Source organism: Carcharodon carcharias, chromosome 5, assembly GCF_017639515.1.
Source record: "Carcharodon carcharias isolate sCarCar2 chromosome 5, sCarCar2.pri, whole genome shotgun sequence".
Lineage (NCBI taxonomy): Eukaryota > Metazoa > Chordata > Chondrichthyes > Lamniformes > Lamnidae > Carcharodon > Carcharodon carcharias.
In genome coordinates this window covers 40,188,604-40,210,677 of record NC_054471.1, presented here as the reverse complement: position 1 = coordinate 40,210,677, position 22,074 = coordinate 40,188,604, and the positions used below count along the sequence as shown (strand labels likewise).

Sequence of the window (22,074 nt, the reverse complement as noted above, 5' to 3'; positions counted from 1 at the left end):
CATGTTGAGATTCTTAATTTTATGGAATCAGTAAACCTTCTACCTGTTTAAAGAGGTTACGTAATTTTTATTCACTATGATGCAGATCAATATACCTTCTGGTTTTATTTTGTGGATGAGAGGCTTTTTAGATTTTTTTAACACTGACAACTGAGTGAGCATACGTAATAGCAAGTGGGTTTGAAGATTGGAGTTGGGTGACTAATAGTTGGGGCTGGGTAATAGTGTCTGAGTTAGTTGAATCTCTAGAGAATATGTCATTTCAGCTTTGTCACCTTTAATGATGGAAGTTGTCAGCTTTGTTCACAACTGGCCCCTCTATCTTTTTTTCCCCTCTGCCTACAACGTTAACCACTTTAGGTTCTTTAACCATGGCTCAAACCGTTTCTGTAGTTTTTTCTAGTGCAAATGTTTTAGCTGCACATCTGTCCTGTGGATATTGATAAGGAGGATGTATTGGATCGGCTGTCTGCACTTAAAGTTGATAAGGCTCCAGGACCGGATGAAATGCAGCCAAGGATACTGAGGGAAGTGAGAGTGGAAATTGTGGAGCACTGCCATAATATTCCAATCTTACTTGGATTCACATGGTGCTGGAGGACTGGAGGATTGCAAATGTTAAACATTTATTGAAACCTTGGTGGTGCGGAAGCTTCTAGAAATAATCATTTGGGACAAAACTAATAGTCACTTGGGTAAATGTGGGTTAATAAAGGAAAGCCGGCATGGATTTGTTAAGGGAAAATCATGTTTAACTAAAGTGTTAGAGATTTTTGAAGAGGTGACAGAGAGGGTTGATGAGAGTAATGTTGATGTGGTGTACGTGGACTTCCGAAAAAATGTTCGATAAAGTGCTACTCAAAAGACTGATGAGCGAAGTTAGAGTTAATTGAACAAAAGGGACAGTAGCAACATGGATACAAAATTGGCTGAGTGACAGGAAACAGTTAGCGATTATTGGATGTTTTTCGGGTTGGAGTTATAGTTCAGTTCCCCAGAGTTGGGAACCTTATTCTTCCTGATACATAGTAATGACCTAGGCTTTGGTGTACAGGGCACAGTTTCAAAATTTGGTATAAAATAAAGGGTACAATTGTAGAGGGAGTGCAGGAACAGAGAGACTGGGGTGTAGATGAGCATAAGTTATTGAAGTTGGCAGGACAGATTGAGAGCAGTTGGTAAAGCATACAGTATCCAAGGTTTTATTAATAGGGCACAGATTACAAGAACAAGGTTATGTTAAACATGTATGAAACACTGGTTTGGCCTCAACTGAAGTATTCTGTCTAGTTTTGAGTGCCACACTTTACAGGAAGGCATTGGAGAGAGCGTAGAAAAGATTCATGAGAATGGTTCAGGGCTGAGGAACTTCAGTTAGGTGGATAGATTGGGACAGATTTCCTTGGAGAAGGGAAGATTGAGAGGAGATTTGATATAGATATTCAAAATCTTGAGAGGCGTAGACAGAATAGAGAAGGGAGGAGGGAGAAACTGTTCCCACCAGTGGAAGGATCAAGAACAAGTGGGCACAGATTTAAGGTAATTGGCAAAAGAAGCAATGGCAACATGAGGAGAAGCTTTTTCATGCAGGGAATGGTTAAGATGTGGAATGCAATGCCTGAGAGTGTGGTGGAGGCAGGTTCAATGAAGTATTCAAGAGGGAATTGGATTGTTATCTGAAAAAGAAGAATTGGTAGTGTTACAGGGAGAAGGTGGGGAAATGGCAAAATATGAATTGCTCAGTTGGAGAGTTTGTGCAGACAGGATGGGCTGAATGGCCTCCTTTTGTGATGACAATTCTGTGATTCTTCAATACTCATCACCAAGGAATTATTGTTTAGTTCAGAGACTGTCAAGAGTGTAGCCTCTCCAAGTCCATCTGGTGTCGGGCTTCAGAGGACATGAAGCCTTAGACATTTCACCCTTGACCACTGACCCCACCCACCCCTGACCATCCTCTGCTTCAAAATGAGGAACATGTGAGAATGATAAGAGAATAATTTTATATGGAATCTGAGGATCAAAGCCAAATCAGTATAGTGGAATGTGTAGCATGGTGATGTTGAGTGAGGCACCAGAGCAATGAACCAGGTTTTAGTTGGGCACTTGTACTTACCTTGCATTTTGAGCATGTCATAGAAATTATTTTGTTAGAATAACAATTTCAAATCAATGTCTATAAATCCAAATATGTTATTGGCTCGGTGGATAATTAAAGGAATGCTAAAGAATAAATTTACACTTTTATAGCAGGCGTGTCCAACTGTTTGGAGCAAGATTTAAAAAAGGAATATGGCAGATTCTGGAAATCTTGAATAAAGCCAAATGCTGGGAGTACTCAGCCGGTCAGGCCGCATCTATAGAAGGAAACAGAGATAAAGTTTCAGGTTGACGACTTTTCATCAGAGTTGAAGAAAGTTAGAACTGTAATTGGTTTTGAGTAAGTGAAAGGGGGAAGAAGAACAAAAGGGAACGTCTGTGATAAGGTGGAGAGATTAAACAACAAAATGGTATATGGTGCAATAGCCAAGGCAGTGTTAATGGATAAAGTAAAGGAACAAACGATGTGCCTAGATGAGGTGTGAATGGCTGGATAGCAACTGTCTGAATGCAAAGTAAAGAAAGAAATGAGAAAAACTGAACCGACAGAAAGATACAATATGGAAGTGGAGGTTATGATCTAAAATTGTTGATCTCAATGTTGAGTCCAGTAGGCTGTAGAGTGCCCATTTGAAGGATGAGCTGCTGTTCCTTGAGCTTCATTAGAACACTGCAGCAGGCCAAATTGAAATGATAAGCCACATGAAGCTAGGAGTCATGCTTCCACTTCCAGAACGGAAGTGTTCTGCAGCATAGTCACCCAGTGCTGAATTTTTATGTTGGAAGGGAAGATTTGGGAGGCAGGACTAATCCTGCCATCGCGATCCCACCTCCATCTTGAGACAATCAGCAGATGGAATCATCTGGGTGTCCAGGCCCTAAGTGGCCTGGAGGTGGGCATACTAATAAAACAGGAGTGGAGGTGGGCCAAGTCCAGAGCAGGCAGGTTAAACGGCCCACCACCATTTCCAAAAAACTTCTGCCTGGTGCTTCCGGGGCAATCAGCGGCTTGCCCATATACAGTTGAACCTTCAGACCACTTTAAACCTACCCTCTCACTTATTCTCCACTTTATAACCAAACTTGCAAGCTCTATTATAACAGTTGGAATCTATTGAATAGCCCATAAAACTCCCTGCATAAACACTTCTAAAACAATTAGACAATTAAGCATTTGGATGCAGCCAAAAGCCCATAAAACTCTGAGTAAATAAACAGACTTCAGAACTGCTATCTCAATAGATATCTGGACTGAATACATACATACAATTGGAAAAGATAAAGCATTTACACTTGGTTATCATACTAGGCTACCCATTCAAGAAATGTACCCCAACTTTTTATCTATTAGATGAAATTATTTAACTCATTGGAAAACTTTTCAACTTTACAATATTGATATTTTTTGACAGCTTGCCAGTTGGCAGAAGGAGCAATCTGGCAAATGTTTTGTATGAGGGCTAGTTACACCTTCCAATCGATACACGATCAAAACTCACCTTACTGAACATGTATCTCGTGCTACACCATTTAATGATGAACTGTAAAGGAAGCAAAAACACTTATATTTTAACCTCTCCCCACCCCGAATTCATGGTTTGAACCTCCATGCAGCTGGTATTAAACCCAACAACTGCTAAAGTCAAGCTGTACTGCATGAAAATTAAGAAACTTATCAGGGGTGGCTCTCAATGATCCCACAATACCATCAGTTTCATTCTGCATTGGTGCGGGCAGGTACTGGAGATCATGCCCTCCCCACCCCCTTCAAAATGGTTGAGGGTGGGAACGGGGAGGCGGGACATTTGGCCTCCCCGCTCAGCGGCTATTTAATCTGGTGCGAGTGGGTACCATGACAATCTAGTTCCGAGTCTGCATTTGATCTCCAATGTGGAGGAGACCAAATCATAAGCAGCGAACACAGTGGACGAAATTGAAAGAAGTACAAGTAAATCACTGTTTCACTTGGAAGGAGTATTTGGGGGATGTTTGAAGGGTGAAGTTAAAAGGGAAAGTATTACATCCTTGCCTTGCATGGAACAGGAGCCTGGAATGAACTCTGTATGATTAGAATAGTTTGGTTTGAACAGAATTCTAATTGAGTACCATGTATCTGGCTGCCCTTTTGTCACATTTTATCCTAGGGGTTGAAACATGCCATTTTGCCTTGCCTCCTGAACACGAGCCTTGCTCGCTCAGTACATTCAATAGAAGTTTGCAGCAGCAGGAAGATTGGGGCCCCAAGAGTGCTTAATAAGTAACATATGTGGAAATGCTTTGTTCGAATCAGTGCTTTAGGGTGAAGCAGTTGGAAGGCGTATTTGTCATCTGATTACACACCACTGTCATACAGATATCAGTTTGGTGTGATAAACAAATGCTATACAGGAGTGATTTGGCTGCCATTTGCCATTCATAATATTGTAAGTTTAGATAATCAGAACAAATAAGCTGCCTTATATTATGTCAGTTATTCCAGTTTTATTGAGTCCCGAAAAAGATGCTGGTTGGCTCCACATTTAAACTTGTCATTGAATTACTAGATGCCAGCAGCAAAGCTCCATCCCACTTCTTTCCCAGCTACCTTGCATTTCTGTTTCTCCCAGTTCTTAAGTTGTCCAAATAACACCCTAAGGCTGATATGAAGAATGGTTATCAAGCTACTTCCTGGAGAATGGCACAGCTGAGCACAATCCTGTTTCCACTTGACTCCACAGAAGTGCATGGACATCTTGAGTTTTGGGAGCAACAACTGGTTTCATTTAGGTTGCACCTTTCACGTAACATAGAAAATAGAAGCAGGGTAGGTCATTTGGCCCTTTGAGCCTCATCTGCCATTCAATATGATCATGGCTGATGTTCTATCTCGATGCCATTCTCCCAGTCTTTCCCCATGCCCCTCGATGCCTTTAGAGTCTAGAAATCTATCTATTTCCTTCTTAAATATATTCAGTGAATTCACAGGTTCACCACCGCCTGAGTGAAGAGGTTTCTCCTCATCTCAGTCTTAATTGGCCTACCCCTTACCCTGAGACTGTGACCCCTTGTTCTAGACCCACCAGCCAGAGAAAATATTACCTCTGCATCCAGTCTGTCCAACTGTGTCAGAATTTTATATGTTTCGATGAGATCCCCCCATGAATACAGGCCTTGTCAACCCAATCTCCCCTTATATGGCAATCCTGCCATCCCAGGAATCAGTCTGATGAACCTTTGCTGCACTCGCTCTATCGCAAGTATATCCTTTCTTAGGTAAGGAGACCAAAACTGCACACAATACTCACCAGGGCCCTGTATAGCTACAATGTTACAAAGCATACATTTGTTCCTTAAATATTAGCCATTGTCTATCCACCTTTTAATGAAGTTCCCCAATCTATCGTAGCCAACTCACCCCTCATACCATCATAGTTTCCTTTGCTTAGATTTAGGACCCTAGTTTCGGATTGGAATACTTCACTTTCCATCCTAGTGAAGAATTCAATCATATTATGGTCACTGTTCCCTGAAGGACCCCACAAAATAAGATTGTTAATTAACCCCTTATCATTATGCAGTACCAAATCTAGGATAGCCGGAACTAGCTGGTTCTTTCTTCGACATACTGATTTAAAAAAATATCTCATACACAATCCAGGAATTCATCCGGCACAGTATAATCACTAATTTGGTTTGCCCAATCTATATGTAGATCAAAGTCACCCACGATAGCACCCTTATTACATGCATCTCTAACTTCCTGTTTAATGCTGCCCCTACTTTACCGCTACTGTTTGGAGGCCTATAGACAACTCCCACTGTAGTTTTTAAAAATAAAAGTCCTAAGTACCAATGGCAGAAAGGAACTTGAAACCCTGTATTTTGTTTCCCACCTGCCATCCCCATGCCAGCAGCACTCCAACCCTGCTGAACTCTGCTTTTTCCTGAAATCAGCTAGCTCCACACACAGCAGTGATCTAAATTAGAAACTTGTGGACTAGTATGGTCCTGTACTGCACTGAGCGATGCCAAGTTTGTAGATCCTTTGTGACAAAGATACAGTGGCCTGCTTATTCAACATTTTTCTTTTAACTCAAAGAGGGTACTTGGGATTGGGGAATTAAAAGGAAGATGAACCAAATTGAGACTCTTATTTCTTTATTTTCTTTCTCTCTGCCTATCCCCTCTAATCCATTACCATTATAACTGAATTCTCCCAAAACTTTCCAACGCTAGATATTAGAACTGTTTTGCTTTTGTAACATAATTGCTGTAAAACATTGATAATCTTGCAACTGACAAACTTGCTGAGCAAAGGTCAGTCCAGCAACTAGTTAACACTTTTACCCTAATTTTAAAAATACTGGCAACCTTTGAGCTTCAATCTTTATTTGGGTTAGAAGCCTACACATAGAGAATATGCTACCTAAAAAAGTATATATGTAACACCTTAGATAATGATTGATAACCTTGAGGCAGAAAGACAAAGCAAAGAGGAAACAAAAATTGATTTGATTTAAAGGCTGAAACTAACAAATGGAGACAATTGCCTCATTCCCAGAGCAAACTTTTTCTGGCTCTCTACCCCAATGTGCCGCCTTCCCCATCCATATTAATGACCTAGATCTTGGTGTACATGGCACAGTTTCAAAATTTGTGGATGATGTGAAACCCAGAAGCAGTGTGAACTGTGAGGAGGATGGTGTAGACCTACAAAAGGACATTAACAAGTTGGTGGGATGGGCAAACAAGTGGTCGATGAAGTTCAATGCAGAGAAATGTGAAGTGATTCAAGTTGGTAGGAAGAACATGGAGAGACGGTATAAAATAGGGGAATCAATTCGAAAAGGGGTGCAGGAGCAGAGGGACCTGGGTGCATATGTGCATAAGTTATTGAAGGTGGCAGGATAGGTTGAGAGAGCGGTTAATAAAACATACAGTCCCTAGGCTTTATTAACAGGGACATAGACTACAAGAGCAAGGAGGTTATGTTAAACCTTGTATAAGATGCTAGTTTGATTTCAGTTGGACTATTACATCCAGTTCTGGGTGCTGCACTTTGGGAAACATGTGAAGACATTCAAGAGAGTGCAGAAAAAAATTGTGCAAATGGTTCCAGTGATGAGGAACTTCAGTTATGAAGAGAGATTGGAGAAACTGGAACTATTTTCCGTGGAGAAGAGAAGGCCGAGAGAAAATTTGATGGAGGTAACAAAATGATGACGGGTCTGAACAGAGGAGATAGGGAGAAAATGTTACCACTCATGGAAGGATCGAGAATGAGAGAGCTCAGATTTAAAGTAATTGCCAAAAAATGTTATAGTGACATGAGTTAAAACTTTTCCACAGTGAGTGGTTAAGGCCTGGAATGCACTGCCTGAAAGTGTGGTAGAGGCAGGTTCAATCAAAGTGTTCAGAAGGGAATTAGACTCTTATCTGAAAAGAAAATATGTGGAGGGTTATGCAGAGAAGGCGGGAGAATGGCACTGAGGTAATTGCTCATTCGGAGAGCTGGTGGGCAGACAGTGGGCTGAATGGCCTCTTTCTGTGCTGTCACATATCCGTGATTCTATGATAACTGATAAAATCTTCACAACATGAAAAGGGAGGGAAGCATTGATTCCTACATGTACCATCCATTTAGAGCTTGGAAAAGAAAGACGTGCATTTATGCAGCATCTTTCATGATCATCCAAAGTGCTTTATAATCAATGAAGTATTTTTGAAGTGTAGCCATTGTTGTAATGTAAGAAATCTAGTAGATAACAGCAAGATATTGCCATTATGACTCAGAACAAATTTGTTGGTAAATCATACTTGAAGTCGCATTCTTTCCTGTTTAATTTGTGTTACAATTCAACAGCAACTTCAACTGGCTGCAGCTTATGTATCTGATGCTCAGTATAACAGAAACATCCAGTTTGAAACTTCACCACAAGCAATCAGGTAAGATTTTAATAATTTATTATCGCATAGGTTGGAACAGGTTTCATGGTCTTTTGTTAGTTTCACGCTTTGTGATGTTGAGAATTACAAATACAGGTATTTTTCTCAAGCTCTTAAGTTTGTCACCTGAACTACCAGACAACACTTAATAGATTAACACAATGGCAAGGAAACTGGTGGGAGATGATTTTTTTTTTATTTATACGGTGACTTATGATCTGGAATGCACTGCCAGAGTGGGTGATGGAACTGCATTCAATTGTAACTTCCATAAGACATTTGATATATGCTTGAGAGAGCTATGGGGAAAGTTCCACTCTGTTGCTCTATTTGGTTAGCTCTTTCAAAGATCTGGCACAGGCACAACAAGAGGAATGGCCTTCCATGCTATAAGGTTCTATGATTCCATGTTTCTTTGTCACAAAGCAGCCTGAGACTATGGTTTATTGAGTGTTTCTAGTACAAAGTCAGTTCACGCTGTACCAAACACTCAAAAGCATTTAATCTTTCCACAATGGTATAAATGCTGTCTGGATGATATGTTTCGTCATGAATGTTATAATTTTGAACTTGAATTTGTAGGTACATTCTCTATCAAGTTCTTACTGTTTCTATATAATAGATTGAAAATACTTTTGAGTGTAATTCTTCCTATCAAATAAATGTCCATGTCTGATCTGAGCCCCACTGCTCCCCTACACTGCGACCTCACACCGTGAACAACTTAATCAAGATTCTGAATCTAAATGCCGGAGCTGTGCATCCATTCATATGAACTCTAGGCTGGAAAATTCCATATTATGCACACAATTTAATTTAAAAAATACATTAAATCCTGGACATACGTCTGATATGTATGTTGCAGAGTTTAGCTCAGTTCAAGCTGATAGTTTGCACGGCTTAAGAAATGGACAAACCGTTGAAATTGTTGCTGATGTACAGTATCTATTTAAAAAAAAAAGCAAGGTTAGTATAAATCTTGCCTTAAAGAGCAGCCCTGCCTGGATGTTTAACTGTATTAAGAAAGATTAGGCTGAGGATTCATGCCTGTGGCATAGCAACCCAAACATTGTCACCTGACCATTTAGTGATTGTTATTCTATCGAAAAGCTTGCATTAATATAGAGCCTTTCACAACTTCTGGATGTCCCAAAGAAGCATTTATAAAAGTGCAGTCAGTTTATAACCGTAAAAATCATTTCTAAAAGTGCTTTCCAGCAAGTTTTGTTTTTAGAACATAATTTCCACGTCCACCTTGTCAATACCGTTTAGGATCTTTTTATACTTCAGTCAAGTCACCCCTCACTTTTCTGAACAAGACCAGCTTGTCCAACCTATCTTCATAAGACAACACACTCATCCCAGGTATCAATCTAGTAAATCTCCTCTGAACCACCTCCAGCGCATTTACATCTTTCCTTACACAGGGAGACCAAACTGCACACAGTATTCGAGGTGTGGCCTCACCTGTATAACTAAAGCATAACATCCTTATATTTATGTTCAATTCCTCTCATAATAAAGGATAGCATTCCTTTAGTCTTCTTAGTATGCAGGTACAACAAGTAACTAACTTTTTGTGGGCTCATGCACTAGAACACCTAGATCCCTCTGCACCTCAGAATTCTGCAGTCATTCTCCATTTAAGTAATATTCTGCTTCTTCATTCTTCCCGCCAAAGTGAACAACTTCACATTTTTCCACATTTTACGCCATCTGCCATATTTTTGCCAACTCACTCAACCTGTCTATATCTGTTTGCAACCTCCTTGTGTCCTCTTCACAACATATTTTCCTACCTATTTTTTATGTCATCTGCAAATTTAGCTACCATGCCTTCACTCCCCTCATCTAAGTCATTGATATAAATTGTAAAAAGCTGAGGTCCCAGCACAGATCCCTGTGGGACTCCACTCATTACATACTGCCAATTAGAAAACAACCCATTTATGCATACTCTCTGTTTTCTGCCAGCCAGCCAATCTGCTAGCCATGCTAATATGTTACCCATTACACCATGAGCTTTTATTTTCCACAATAACATTTGATGTGGCATCTTATCAAATGCCTTCTGGAAATCCAAGTGCGTCTACAGGTTCCCCTTTATCTAGGGAGCAGATTACTCCTTCAAAGAACTATCGTGATGTTGATAAAAGCTTATGGTGTTGGGGATGATATATTAGCATGGATAGAGGATTGGCCAACTAATAGGCAACAGAATCGGGACAAATGGATCATTTTCAGATTGGCAGCCTCTAACTTAATGAAATCACGCAGGGATCAGTGTTGGGGCTTTAACTATTTACCATTATATTAATGACTTGGATGAAGGTACTGATGTATTGCAGCTAAATTTGCTAATGAGACAAAGGTAGGAAAGCAAGTTTTGAGGATGGTATAAAGAGCTTAATGAATGTGCGAACAAATTAGATGGGGTAAAATGTGGGAAAATGAGAGATTTCTATTCTTCCTGCCAAAATGGCAGAGTATTATTTAAAAGGAGAGAGACCGCAGAATGCAGTGCAGAGAAATCCGGATGTCCTTGTAGGTGAATGACAGAAACTTTGCAGACAGGTACAGCAAACAATTGGGAAAGCAAATTGAATGTTGGCGTTTACTGCAAGGGAGACAGAGTAAGTAATGCAGGGAAATCTTGCTACAACTGCACAGGGCATTAGTGAGACTGTACCTAGAGAATTGTGTACAGTATTGGTCTCTTTACTTAAGAAGGGATATACTTGCATTGGAAACAGTTGAGAGAGTTTTTTTTTATTCATTCATAGGATATGAGCATCTTGGCTAAGCTAGTGCAACATTCATTGCTCATTCCTAATTGCCCTTGAGAAGATGGTGGTGAGCGCCTGCTTGAACCACTGCAGTCGTTGTGGTGTAGGCACACCCGCAGTGGTGTTAGGGAGGGGATTTCAGGATTTTGACCCAGCAACAGTGAAGGAATAAAAACAAAAATAGCTGGAAAAACTCGGCAGGTCTGACAGCATCTGCGGAGAGGATACAGTTAACATTTCGAGTCCGCATGACTCTTCATCAGAACAGTGAAGGAATGGTGATTATAGTTCCAAATCAAAATGGTGTGTGGCTTGGAGGAGATATTCCAGGTGGTAATGCTCCCATGCATCTGCTGCCCTTGTCCTTCTAGATGGTCGTGGGTTTGGAAGGTGCCGTCTAAGGACGCTTGGTGTGTTGCTGTAGTGCACCATGTAGATGGTACACGCTGCTGTCACTGTGAGTCGGTGGTGGAAGGAGTTGAAATTTGTGGATGTGGCGCCAATCAAGTGGGCTGCTTTGTCCTGGACAGTGTCACGCTTCTTGAGTGTGTTGGAGCTGCACTCATCCAGGCAAGTGGGGAGTATTCCATCACACTACTGACTTGTGCCTTGTAGATGGTGGACAGGCTCTGGAGAGTCAGGTGAGTTACTCGCTGCAGGATTCCTAGCCTTTGACCTGCTCTTGTGGCCACACTATTTATATGGCTGTCCAGCTCAGTTTCTGGTCAGTGGTAATCCCCAAGATGTTGATAATGGGGGATTCAGCAATGGCGATGCCATTGAATGTGAAGGGGCAATGGTTAGATTCTCTCTCGTTGAGGATGGTCATTGCCTGGTACTTGGGTGGCACAAATGTTACTTCCCACTTGTCGAGAGACTTCATGGGGTCTGGAGTCAATGCTGAGGACTCCCAGGGCAACTCGTGCCCACTGTATGCCACTGTGTCACTACCTCTGCTGGGTCCGCCCTGCCAGTGGGACAGGTTCACTAGGCTGAATCTTGAGATGAAGAGGTTGAGCAGATCAGGCCTGTATGCCTTGGAGTTGAGAAGAATGAGAGGTGATCTTTTTGAAACATAAAAGATTCTGAGGGGTTTGATAGGGCAGGTGCTGAGAGGATGTTTCCCTTTGTGGAGGTATCTAGATCTAGTGAACACAGTTCAAATGAACGGGGTCTCCCATTTAAGATCGAGATGAGGTGGAATTTCTTCTGAGTGTTGGTTATCTTTGAAATTCTCTTCCATGGAGAGCAGTGGAGGCTGGGTCATTCAATATATTCAAGGCTGAATTAGAAGGTTTTGAACCTACAAAGTTGTTAAGGGTTATTGTGAGGGTAAGGTGGGTGGAGCTGAGGCCATGTTACCTCTGATCTTATTACAGGTCAGAGGCTAGGAATCGTGTGATGAGTAACACACCTCCTGACTCCCCAAAGCCTGTCCATTATCTACAAGGCACAAGTCAGGAGTGTGATGGAATACTCCCCACTTGCCTGGATGAGTACAGCTCCCACAACACTGTAGAAGCTTGACACTATCCAGGACAAAGCAGCCCGCTTGATTGGCACCACATCCACAAACATTCACTCCCTCCACCACTGACGCACACTAGCAGCAGTGTGTACCACCTACAAGATGCACTGCAGTAATTCATCAAGGCTCCTTAACAGCACCTTCAAAACCCACATCCATCTAGAAGGACAAGGGGAGCAGATGGGAACACCTCCACCAGGAAGTTCCCCTCCAAGTTACTCATCATCCTGCCGTGGAAATATACCGCCGTTCTTTCACTGTTGCTAGGTCAAAATCCTGGAACTACCTTCCTAACAGCACTGTGGGTGTACCTACACCACATGGATTGCAAAGGTTCAAGGAGGCAGCTCATCACCACCTTCTCAGGGGCAACTAGGGATGGGCAATAAATGCTGGCAGAGCCAGCGAAGCCCACACCCGTGAATGAATTTTAAAAAAACATGGCAGGGCAGGCTCGATGGACGGAATGGCCTACTATTGCCCCTATTTTTTTATGATCTTATGATTGTAGGTTAATATTGGTCAGAACACTGGGCCCAATAAACTGATTGTTGACTTTCAGACTCATGTTACTTAACAAAATTCCTCATTATTTGTAATATTTCTTCCACCTTGTAAAATGATTAACAATTTTTGGAATTATTGCTTCCCTAGATTCTACAAATTGTACAATCACTGGTCTACACAGGGAATCACTTATTTTTTTGTACTTGTGGATCTTCTGCTTGGCTTATTTGAAGACCCTGCAGTCTATTTGCTACCGATTTGGGTGAGTTCATTTCAGTGACTGTGTTTACTTCTGCATTCAATCTTCAGTATTTTCAGAATGCCATGACTCCATTCCATTTAGTAACATAGAAACTAGGAGCAGGAGTAGGCCATTTGGCCCTTCGAGCCTGCTCCGCCATTCATTATGATAAGACCATAAGACATAGGAGCAGAAATTAGGCCATTCAATAATGGCTGATAAGTTTCTCAACCCCATTCTCCCACCTTCTCCCCGTAACCTTTCATCCCCTTACCAATCCAAGAAACTCTCTATCTCAGTCTTAAATACACTGAATGACCTGGTCTCCACAGCCTCCTGTGGCAATGAATTCCATAGATTCACTACTCTCTGGCTAAAGAAGTTTCTCCTCATCTCTGTTCTAAAAGGTCTTCCCTTTACTCTGAGGCTGTGCCCTTGGGTCCTAGTCTCTCCTACTGATGGAAACATCTTCTCCACGTCCACTCTATCCAGGCCTTTCAGTATTCTGTAAGTTTCAATCAGATCCCCCCTCATCCTTCTAAACTCCATCGAGTATAGACCCAGAGTCCTCAAACGTTCCTCATATGTTAAGCCTTTCATTCCTGGGATCATTCTCGTGAACCTCCTCCGGACCCTCTCCAGGGCCAGCACATCCTTCCTGAGATACGGGGCCCAAAATTGCTCACAATATTCTAAATATGGTCTGACCAGAGCCTTATAAAGCCTCAGCAGCACATCTCTGCTTTTATATTCTAGTCCTCTCAAAATAAATGCCAACATTGCATTTGCCTTCCTAACTACCGACTCAACCTGCAAGTTAAGCTTAAGAGAATCCTGGACTAGGACTCCCAAGTCCCTTTGCACTCCAGATTTGTGAATTCTCTCCCCATTTAGAAAATAGTCCATGCCTCTATTCTTCCTACCAAAGTGCATGACCTCACACTTCCCCACGTTGTATTCCATCCGCCACTTCTTTGCCCATTCTCCTAACCTGTCCATATCTTTCTGCAGCTTCCCCGCCTCCTCAATACTACCTGTCCTTCCACCTATCTTTGTATCATCTGCAAACTTAGCCAGGATGCCCTCAGTTCCTTCATTTAGATCATTAATGTATAAAGTGAAAAGTTGTGTTCGCAACACTGACCCCTGCGGAACTCCACTAGTCACCGGCTGCCATCCTGAGAAGGACCCCCTTAAACCCACTCTCTGCCTCCTACTAGACAGTCAATCTTCTATCCATGCTAGTACTTTGCCTCTAACACCATGGGCTCTTATCTTACTGAGCAGCCTCCTTTGCGGCACCTTGTCAAAGGCCTTCTGGAAGTCCAAGTAGATAACATCCATTGGCTCTCCGTTGTCTAACCTACTCGTTACCTCCTCAAAGAATTCCAACAGATTTGTCAGGCATGACCTCCCCTTGATGAAACCATGCTGACTTTGCCCGATTTTACCATGCACTTCCAAGTATTCTGAAATGTCATCCTTAATAATGGGCTCTAAAATCTTACCAATGACTGAGGTCAGACTAATCGGCCTGTAATTTCCCATCTTTTGCCTTACTCACTTCTTAAACAGTGGGGTTACATTAGCGATTTTCCAGTCCTCTGGGACCCTCCCTGACTCCAGTGATTCCTGAAAGATCACCACTAATGCCTCCAATATCTCTTCAGCTATCTCCTTCAGAACTCTGGGGTGTAACCCATCCGGCCCAGGTGATTTATCCACCTTCAGACCTTTCAGTTTTCCTAGCACCTTCTCCTTGGTAATGGCCGCCATACTCACCTCTGCCCCTCAACTCTCTTGAACTTTGGGGATGTCGCTTGTGTCTTCCACTGTGAAGACTGACGCAAAGTACCTATTCAGTTTTTCTGCCATTTCTTTGTTCCCCACTACTACTTCTCCAGTGTCATTTTCCAGCAGCCCAATGTCCACTTTTGCCTCTCTCTTACCCTTTATATATCTAAAAAGACTCTTGCAATCTTCTTTTATATTACTGGCTAGTTTACCCTCATATTTAATCTTCTCCCTCCTTATTTTTTTTTAGTTGTCCTCTGTAGGTCTTTGTAGGCTTCCCAATCCCCTGGTTTCCCACTGCTCTTCGACGCATTGTATGCTTTATGACCATGGCTGATCATCCAACTCAATAGCTCGCTGCCGCTTTCTCCCCATACCCTTTGATCCCTTTCACCGCAAGAGCTATATCTAACTCCTTGAAAACATACAATGTTTTGGTCTCAACTACTTTCTGTGGTAACGAATTCCACAGGCTCACCACTCTCTGGGTGAAGAAATTTCTCCTCGTCTCAGTCCTAAATGGTCTACCCATATCCTCAGACTGTGACCCCTGGTCCTGGACTCCCCCATCATCGGGAACATCCTTCCTGCATCTACCCGGTCTAGTCCTGTTAGAATTTTATAGGTTTCTATGAGATCTCCTCTCATTCTTCTGAACTCCAGCGAATATAATCCTAATCGACTCAATCTCTCCTCATATGTCAGTCCCAGCATCCCAGGAATCAGTCTGGTAAACTTTCACTGCACTCCCTCTATAGCAAGAACATCCTTCCTCAGATAAGGAGTCCAAAACTGCACACAATATTCCAGGTGTGGTCTCACCAAAATATTGTATAATTGCAGCAAGACATCCCTGTTCCTGTACTCAAATCCTCTGGCTATGAAGGCCAACATACCATTTGCCTTCTTTACCGCCTGCTGCACCTGCATGCTTACCTTCAGCGACTGGTGTACAAGGAACCCAGGTCTCGTTGCACATTCCCTTCTCTCAATTTATAGCCATTCAGATAATAATCTGCCGCCTTGTTTTTTCCTGTTTTAAATGGATAACCTCACATTTATGCACATTATACTGCATCCGCCATGCATTTGCTAACGCACTGTAATTTCTACCAGTCTGTGATTGCCTCGTCCACTAGTGATATGTGTCTCATTTGTTCACATTCACACACAACAGGAAATTGCTTCCCCCCTTCGAGGTGGGAACGAATGAGAGAATATTTCCCTTTAAGTATTTATATATATGTCGCTTGCTCATCCTCATCATTCTGCCTTGTGAACCGCATTGCTTCTGGCTCTAGCCTCTCTCCCTCTGATCAGATGGCAAAAGGTCATTGACCTGAAATGTTAGCTCTGTTTCTCTCCCCACAAATGCTGCCTGACCTGCTGAATGTTTCTTTTCCTTTTGTTTCTTGCAGCAGAAATGTACTGTTGTTTCCATGTACAGAAAAGACCCTTTTACTTGTGATAAATCTTATTTTATTGATAGGTTTATGCAAAGGCACAAGTGTTGACGTTCAGCCTTAACGTTTTTAAGTCAGAGCTTTGCATTGTATTCTGCCCCTTTACTGGACTTCTTATTAAAGTCTTAATTTGCTGACCTTTTTATTACTGTTGCTGCAGTTCCTCTTTCCTAATGTCGTAGTGCTCAGCGGACAGTTGAGGGGGTCATCAGGCCCGACTGTCTGCCCCTCTACCGCGGCTATGGTTCACAGCTGGATGGCCCTGGAGAGGGAGCATGCAATGTCTACCGGTACACTAGAGGCCTTCCACTATCGGTGGACGGGGGCTGGGGTGCATCATCACCCCCGAAATGACATTTTGATTTAATTTTGTAAGTTTCCTTTCACGTTCTTGTTTTTGTTACAATGCCCCACCGCGGGCTGTCACCCCCTCTGATGTATTGATTTTTAGCTTCGTTTATTGCTATTTATTTCAGAAAGATTATAAGTAGGGGTGAGGAGAGCTATAAGACTGAACAAAGTCAGTAAACTCTCTCAGTAAAGAAAAACTCTGTGCCTTGGTTTTGACTTCAACAACTGGCTTGGATTCTGCTAGCAATGCTGAACCCATATAAAGCTCTGGTTAGGCCACAACTAAAATAATTCATCCATTTGTGACCACCGCACTTCAGTGAAGATGTGAAGGTCCTTGTGAGGGTGCAGAGGAGCTTTACCAGGGTGGCTCCTGGGACGAGAGGTTTTTAGCTACAAGGCTAGATAGCAGAAGCTGGGGTTATTTTCCTTGGAGTAAAGGAGATTGAGATTTGGTAGAAGCGTGTAAGGTTATGACAGATTTAGGTAAGGCCACTATCAGCCTTATCTAAATTTTGTCGAATATCTAAACCTAATTTGTTCTAACGTAAAGACTACAAGCCACAATTGGTGCACAAATAATATTGAATTTAAATAGCTGAAATACCTTGCAACTTTTTCAGGGGCAAAGTCGGGGATTTTTCATTGAATTGTGGCTAGCAGTATAAATGAGCTCGCCATTGTGAATTTTTTCAAATAATAGTGATGCTCACAGGCAAGACTTCATAAAATGAGGCTTTCTATTGGCAGAGGGAAGATCTTTACTAAAGTCTTTTTAGCTGTGATCAGGCAGTTCTCATGATCTGCCAAGGGCAGGGTCTATTGACATAAGTTGGGGAAACAGTGGCATAGTGGTATTGTCACTGGACTGGTATCCCAGAGACCCAGGGTAATACCACCGTGGCAGATAGTGAAATTTGAATTGAATAAAAATTTGATATTAAAAGTCTGATGGTGACCACAAAACCCAACTGGTTCATTAATGTCCCTTAGGGACAGAAATCTGCCATCCTTACTTGGTCTGGCCTACACGTGACCCCAGACCCACAGCAAGTGAACAAGGGCAATGAGGGATGTGCAATAAGTGCTGGCCTAGCCAGTGACACCCACATCCCATGCACTGTCTTCTTTTGAGCATGCTTATGTAACTAACCAAACAGTTATCCTCCTTTTTCTGTTGACCATAATCAGTAAAAATGCAGATGTACATTGCAGTGATGGTGTTTCTAGTGATGAGGAATGGCAAATGATGCATGTGTGGCATAGCTTTCTAAAAGAACTCTATGAGCCTGGTGTTTTTGGGCAAATAGAAGTTTAGTTTGTGGGTATGTCTTAATTGGATTAAAGCCAGCTTAGTCTGGGTGTTTTGATGGGTACTAGTTTTAATATGGAAGAGAGATAGTGTGCATTTACATTTTGAATAGAGCAATCAAGAAGTGGGGTGAAACCTTGATGCCTGTCTAACAGCTACCAAGCAATATGTTTATATTACTAATAAAATTGGTACAATGAATACAGTTTCATTGCCAAAAGGTAAAGTTCAATGAGATTGGTGAGACAGTGAGAATTTGAATTCAATGGGGCTGGCAGGTATAACTTCAGTAGTTGTCGGATATGCAGGCAGAGGCAATGCAAGATCAAAAGGCAGCTGCAAGCGTCCAAGTGGCTCCACAGTGAAAAAACCTAATTTTGAATTCATAACATGAAAACGTTTGCCTGGTGTCTGGCTTAATCTATGGGTTGCAGTTGCCTTAATGGAGATTAGTTTGGGAATTTGTTAAAAGCTATGATAGTAATTTGTAACCATGTGTATATGTTTTAACCTGTGTAAATTAATAAAATGTTTCAATTAGTTTAATGTAAAGCCTCGTGAACTGATGGTCTAATTCCTGAATTTAAGGTTGCATCTTAAACATAACAGTTAAAATTGTAGGTTATGACAATTGTTTAAAGTTTCCATCTGGGATTTTTAAATAATTCTGCTTTACCAACTGCATCGGTCATGACAGTTGCACATTGTTCTTGAATCAGAGTTCAGCACTAGAGGTCTGTGCTGATGATCTTTTGAGTTTTAATCTGTACATTGGCATGCCTGGGATTGTCACTGTTATTCAGGTTAAAAAAAAATCTGCTTTTAAACATTGAAGGCAAGATCAGGTTGTGTTACTTGCACAGGGAGCAGAAGGTGGTAGGATGCATATATGGAACACTGGTCTAAGACCTCAATATGAACAAGAACTGACTTCTAGGGGAAATTTAGAACCAAAGTCTGGAAATGTCCCCATTTAGAGTGATAAATGTTTGGAATAAATGATTTCTATTCCTGGATGCTAAGAGAATCCCGAACTGACAATAAATGGAATGGAGTTGTGGTGTTTGAAAATGTTGGAGATTATAATTTGGAATAATTAATGATTAAAAGTGAATTGAGTTGAGTTAAAAATGTTGCAGGTATTGGAAATACAACAGGATTCTACAAAATGATAGAAGGCTGAGCTGGAGAGCCTTTCCTTTTGTGTATTTCATTTCAAGGACCAATGCGGAATTTTAATAGCGGTACCAGACTTTTACCATTAGAGGTCCTATGTGAACTTTGCAAAAAAACTTTGTAAAAGTGTTTAAAATATCTAAATGTAAGTCAGACAAAGTCTGATTTCACTTCCCTACTTCCCCTCTCCTCAAAATCAGAGATGTGGGGTGGCGGGTTGTGAAATATTGGTTCTGTGGAATTTTTCAGCTACCAAGCTGCAAAAGCAAAGTGTATCATAATTCATTGAAAATAGACAAAATAGCAAAGGATACATAATTGAACCGTGACCTACTTCAAATAGAGATTTTTTAAAATGGAGAGCTAGTCATAATATATTTGTTTGTTTATTTAAAAATGAAGACTCCTCTATCCTCGCTTCATCAAAGTGGTACAGAGAAGAATTTCAGACCGATATAATAAACATTTGTCTGTTGGTACTTGAGTGTCGTTTGAGGGCTACTATTTGATTAAGTGTATTGGTATTTGGACGGTGGACAAGTGATTAGAACTCTATTTAATGTGTAACATCATGTACATGCCCAACATGGAAACACTTTGTAACTTGGCATGAAAAGCAATCTGCCTCATGTATTCCAAACATTTATCACTCTAAATGGGGATATTTCCAGGCATTGGTTCTAAATATCCCTCAAGGGTCAGTTCTTGTTCATGTCGAGAGGTCCTAAACCAGTGGTTACCTTAAATACCTCCTACCTCCTCTGCTCCCTGTGTTAATGTTCTCGGGATATATTTGAAAGATAGTGGCTTTTATGAGACTTTCTCAGCTCTTCACAATACGCAGAGTTCTTATAGCACTTCACTGCACTGAACAACATGTGTCCCAATGACGAGGTAGTTTGCTGACAACTATTTGCATCTGATATTAAACAATTTTTGGGAGCTTTTATGATTTGAGGCAACCTCTATCCTCAGATTTTAGTTGCATCATCTTCAGGCTCACAAGCATTCATCTACATCATCTGCATAGTACACGCTAGATAAGTCCCCCATCCAAGATTTTTTATCTTTAAGCATGGAGAAATCATTTGGTTTAATGCATATTGTACAGAGAAATTGAGAATTTAGCCTGTAATAAGATGCATGGAAGGAAGTGTATTGACCTTATAATGTCTCAGCAACATTTTTTAGTGATGACCATTGGAACTTTTTGGCTGCCTTCTTTATAGCCTTATGGATTGGCATCTGGGTGATATATTCTATGTGGAGTATATGCTACCTGGGATCCCTTGACCCTGTTCCCACTGAACTCCTGACCACCTAACTTTCATATGAACCCAAGCTAGCTGACATTATAATCCTGAGGTACTGTTCCCCTAGCTTTCAAAACTACCCTTGACCCATGCTACCCTTGCAAACTACCATCAAATGGGCAAAGGTAGTCTGGAAGATGAGTTTGTAGAATGCTTTCACAGTAGCTTCCCAGAACAATGGGTTTTGGAACAACTAGGGGCAAGAATGTTTTAGATCTCGTGTTGTTTAATGAGGCAGCATTAGTTAGTAGTCTCATAGTAAAAGATCCTTAGGGAAAAGTGTTCACAATATAGTTGAATTCCATATTAAGTTTGCAAGGGAAATACTTGAGTCCAAAATGAGAAGCTAGAACTTAAACACAGCCAATTATATGGGTATGAGGGGAGGGCTGGTTAAAGTCGATAGGGTAAATAGAATAAAAGGTCTGGAGGTAAATAAACAGTGGGAAGCATTTAAATAAATGATTTAAAATTTTTTTTAAAAACTGCATTTAAAAAAAAACGCGAGAGAAAAATCTCTCTGTGGCTTACTAGGGAAGTTAAGGATTGTATTGGATTAAAAGAAGAGGCTTAAAGGGTTGTGCCTAAAGTAAATGTTGGCCCCTTAAAGGCAGAAACAGGAGAAATTACCATGGGGAATCATGAAATGGCAGTTGCTGAATAATATTCTCTCTGCCTTCACAGTAGAAGACACAAATTGCATGCCAGAAACAGAGGGTAACCAAGAGGCTAATAAGAGTGAGGAATTTAAGGTAATTAATATCAGCAGAGAGAAATTAGTGGAGAAACTTAAGCAACTAAAAGACAACAAATCCCAGGGATGTGATAACCTACATCCTAGGGTTCTAAAAGAGGTAGCTGCAGAGTGGATGTACTGGTTATAATTTTTCAAAATGCCCTAGATTCTAGAACAATCCTGGTGGATTTGAAGTCGGTAAATGTATAACCACTATTCAAGAAAGGGGGGAGAGAGAAAACAGGGACTAGAGGCCTAACATCAGTTGTCAGGAAAATGCTGAAATCGATCATTAAGGAAATCTTAACAACACACTTAAAAACCGCAGTATGATCAGACAAAGTCAAGTCAAGGTTTTACGAAAGGGAAATCCTGTTTGACAAATTTATTAGAGTTTTTTGAGGATGTAACTAGGGGATAGATAAATGAAGGTCAATAGATGTGTTATACTTGGATTTCCATATTTGATGATGCTACACAAAAGGTTAATATGCAGGAAAAAGGCTTATGGAGTTGGTGGCAATGTTTTATCAAGGATGGAGGATTGGTTAATGGGCAGTAAGTGGAGAGCAGGGATCAAAGGGGTATTTTCAAATTGACAGGCTAGTAGGTATTTCAAGAATCGATTTTGGGTTGACTTAGACAAAGACCTAAAGTAATGTGTCTAAGTTTGCTAATGATACAGGGAGTGTAAGATGTGAGGAGGACACAGGCTACAAAGAGATATAGACAGGTTTATTCAGTGCATATCAAGGTGGAAAATGGATTTTAATTGGGTGTTCAGAAAGATTTGGTACAAAGAACACAAAGCTAGCATGCAGGTACAGCAAGCAATTAGGAAA

At 41.2% G+C, this 22,074-nt stretch overlaps 1 protein-coding gene across 1 annotated transcript in view; it reads left to right on the top strand.

The window, feature by feature from the left end:
• tpcn3 (two pore segment channel 3) overlaps window positions 1-22,074 on the top strand; it is a 58,722-nt gene that overhangs the window by 3,661 nt on the left and 32,987 nt on the right. The window contains exons 2-3 of the mRNA XM_041188296.1: window positions 7,943-8,025; window positions 12,994-13,108. Of these exons, the coding sequence (XP_041044230.1) occupies window positions 7,943-8,025; window positions 12,994-13,108 (198 nt within the window). The remainder of the gene's footprint in view (window positions 1-7,942; window positions 8,026-12,993; window positions 13,109-22,074) is intronic.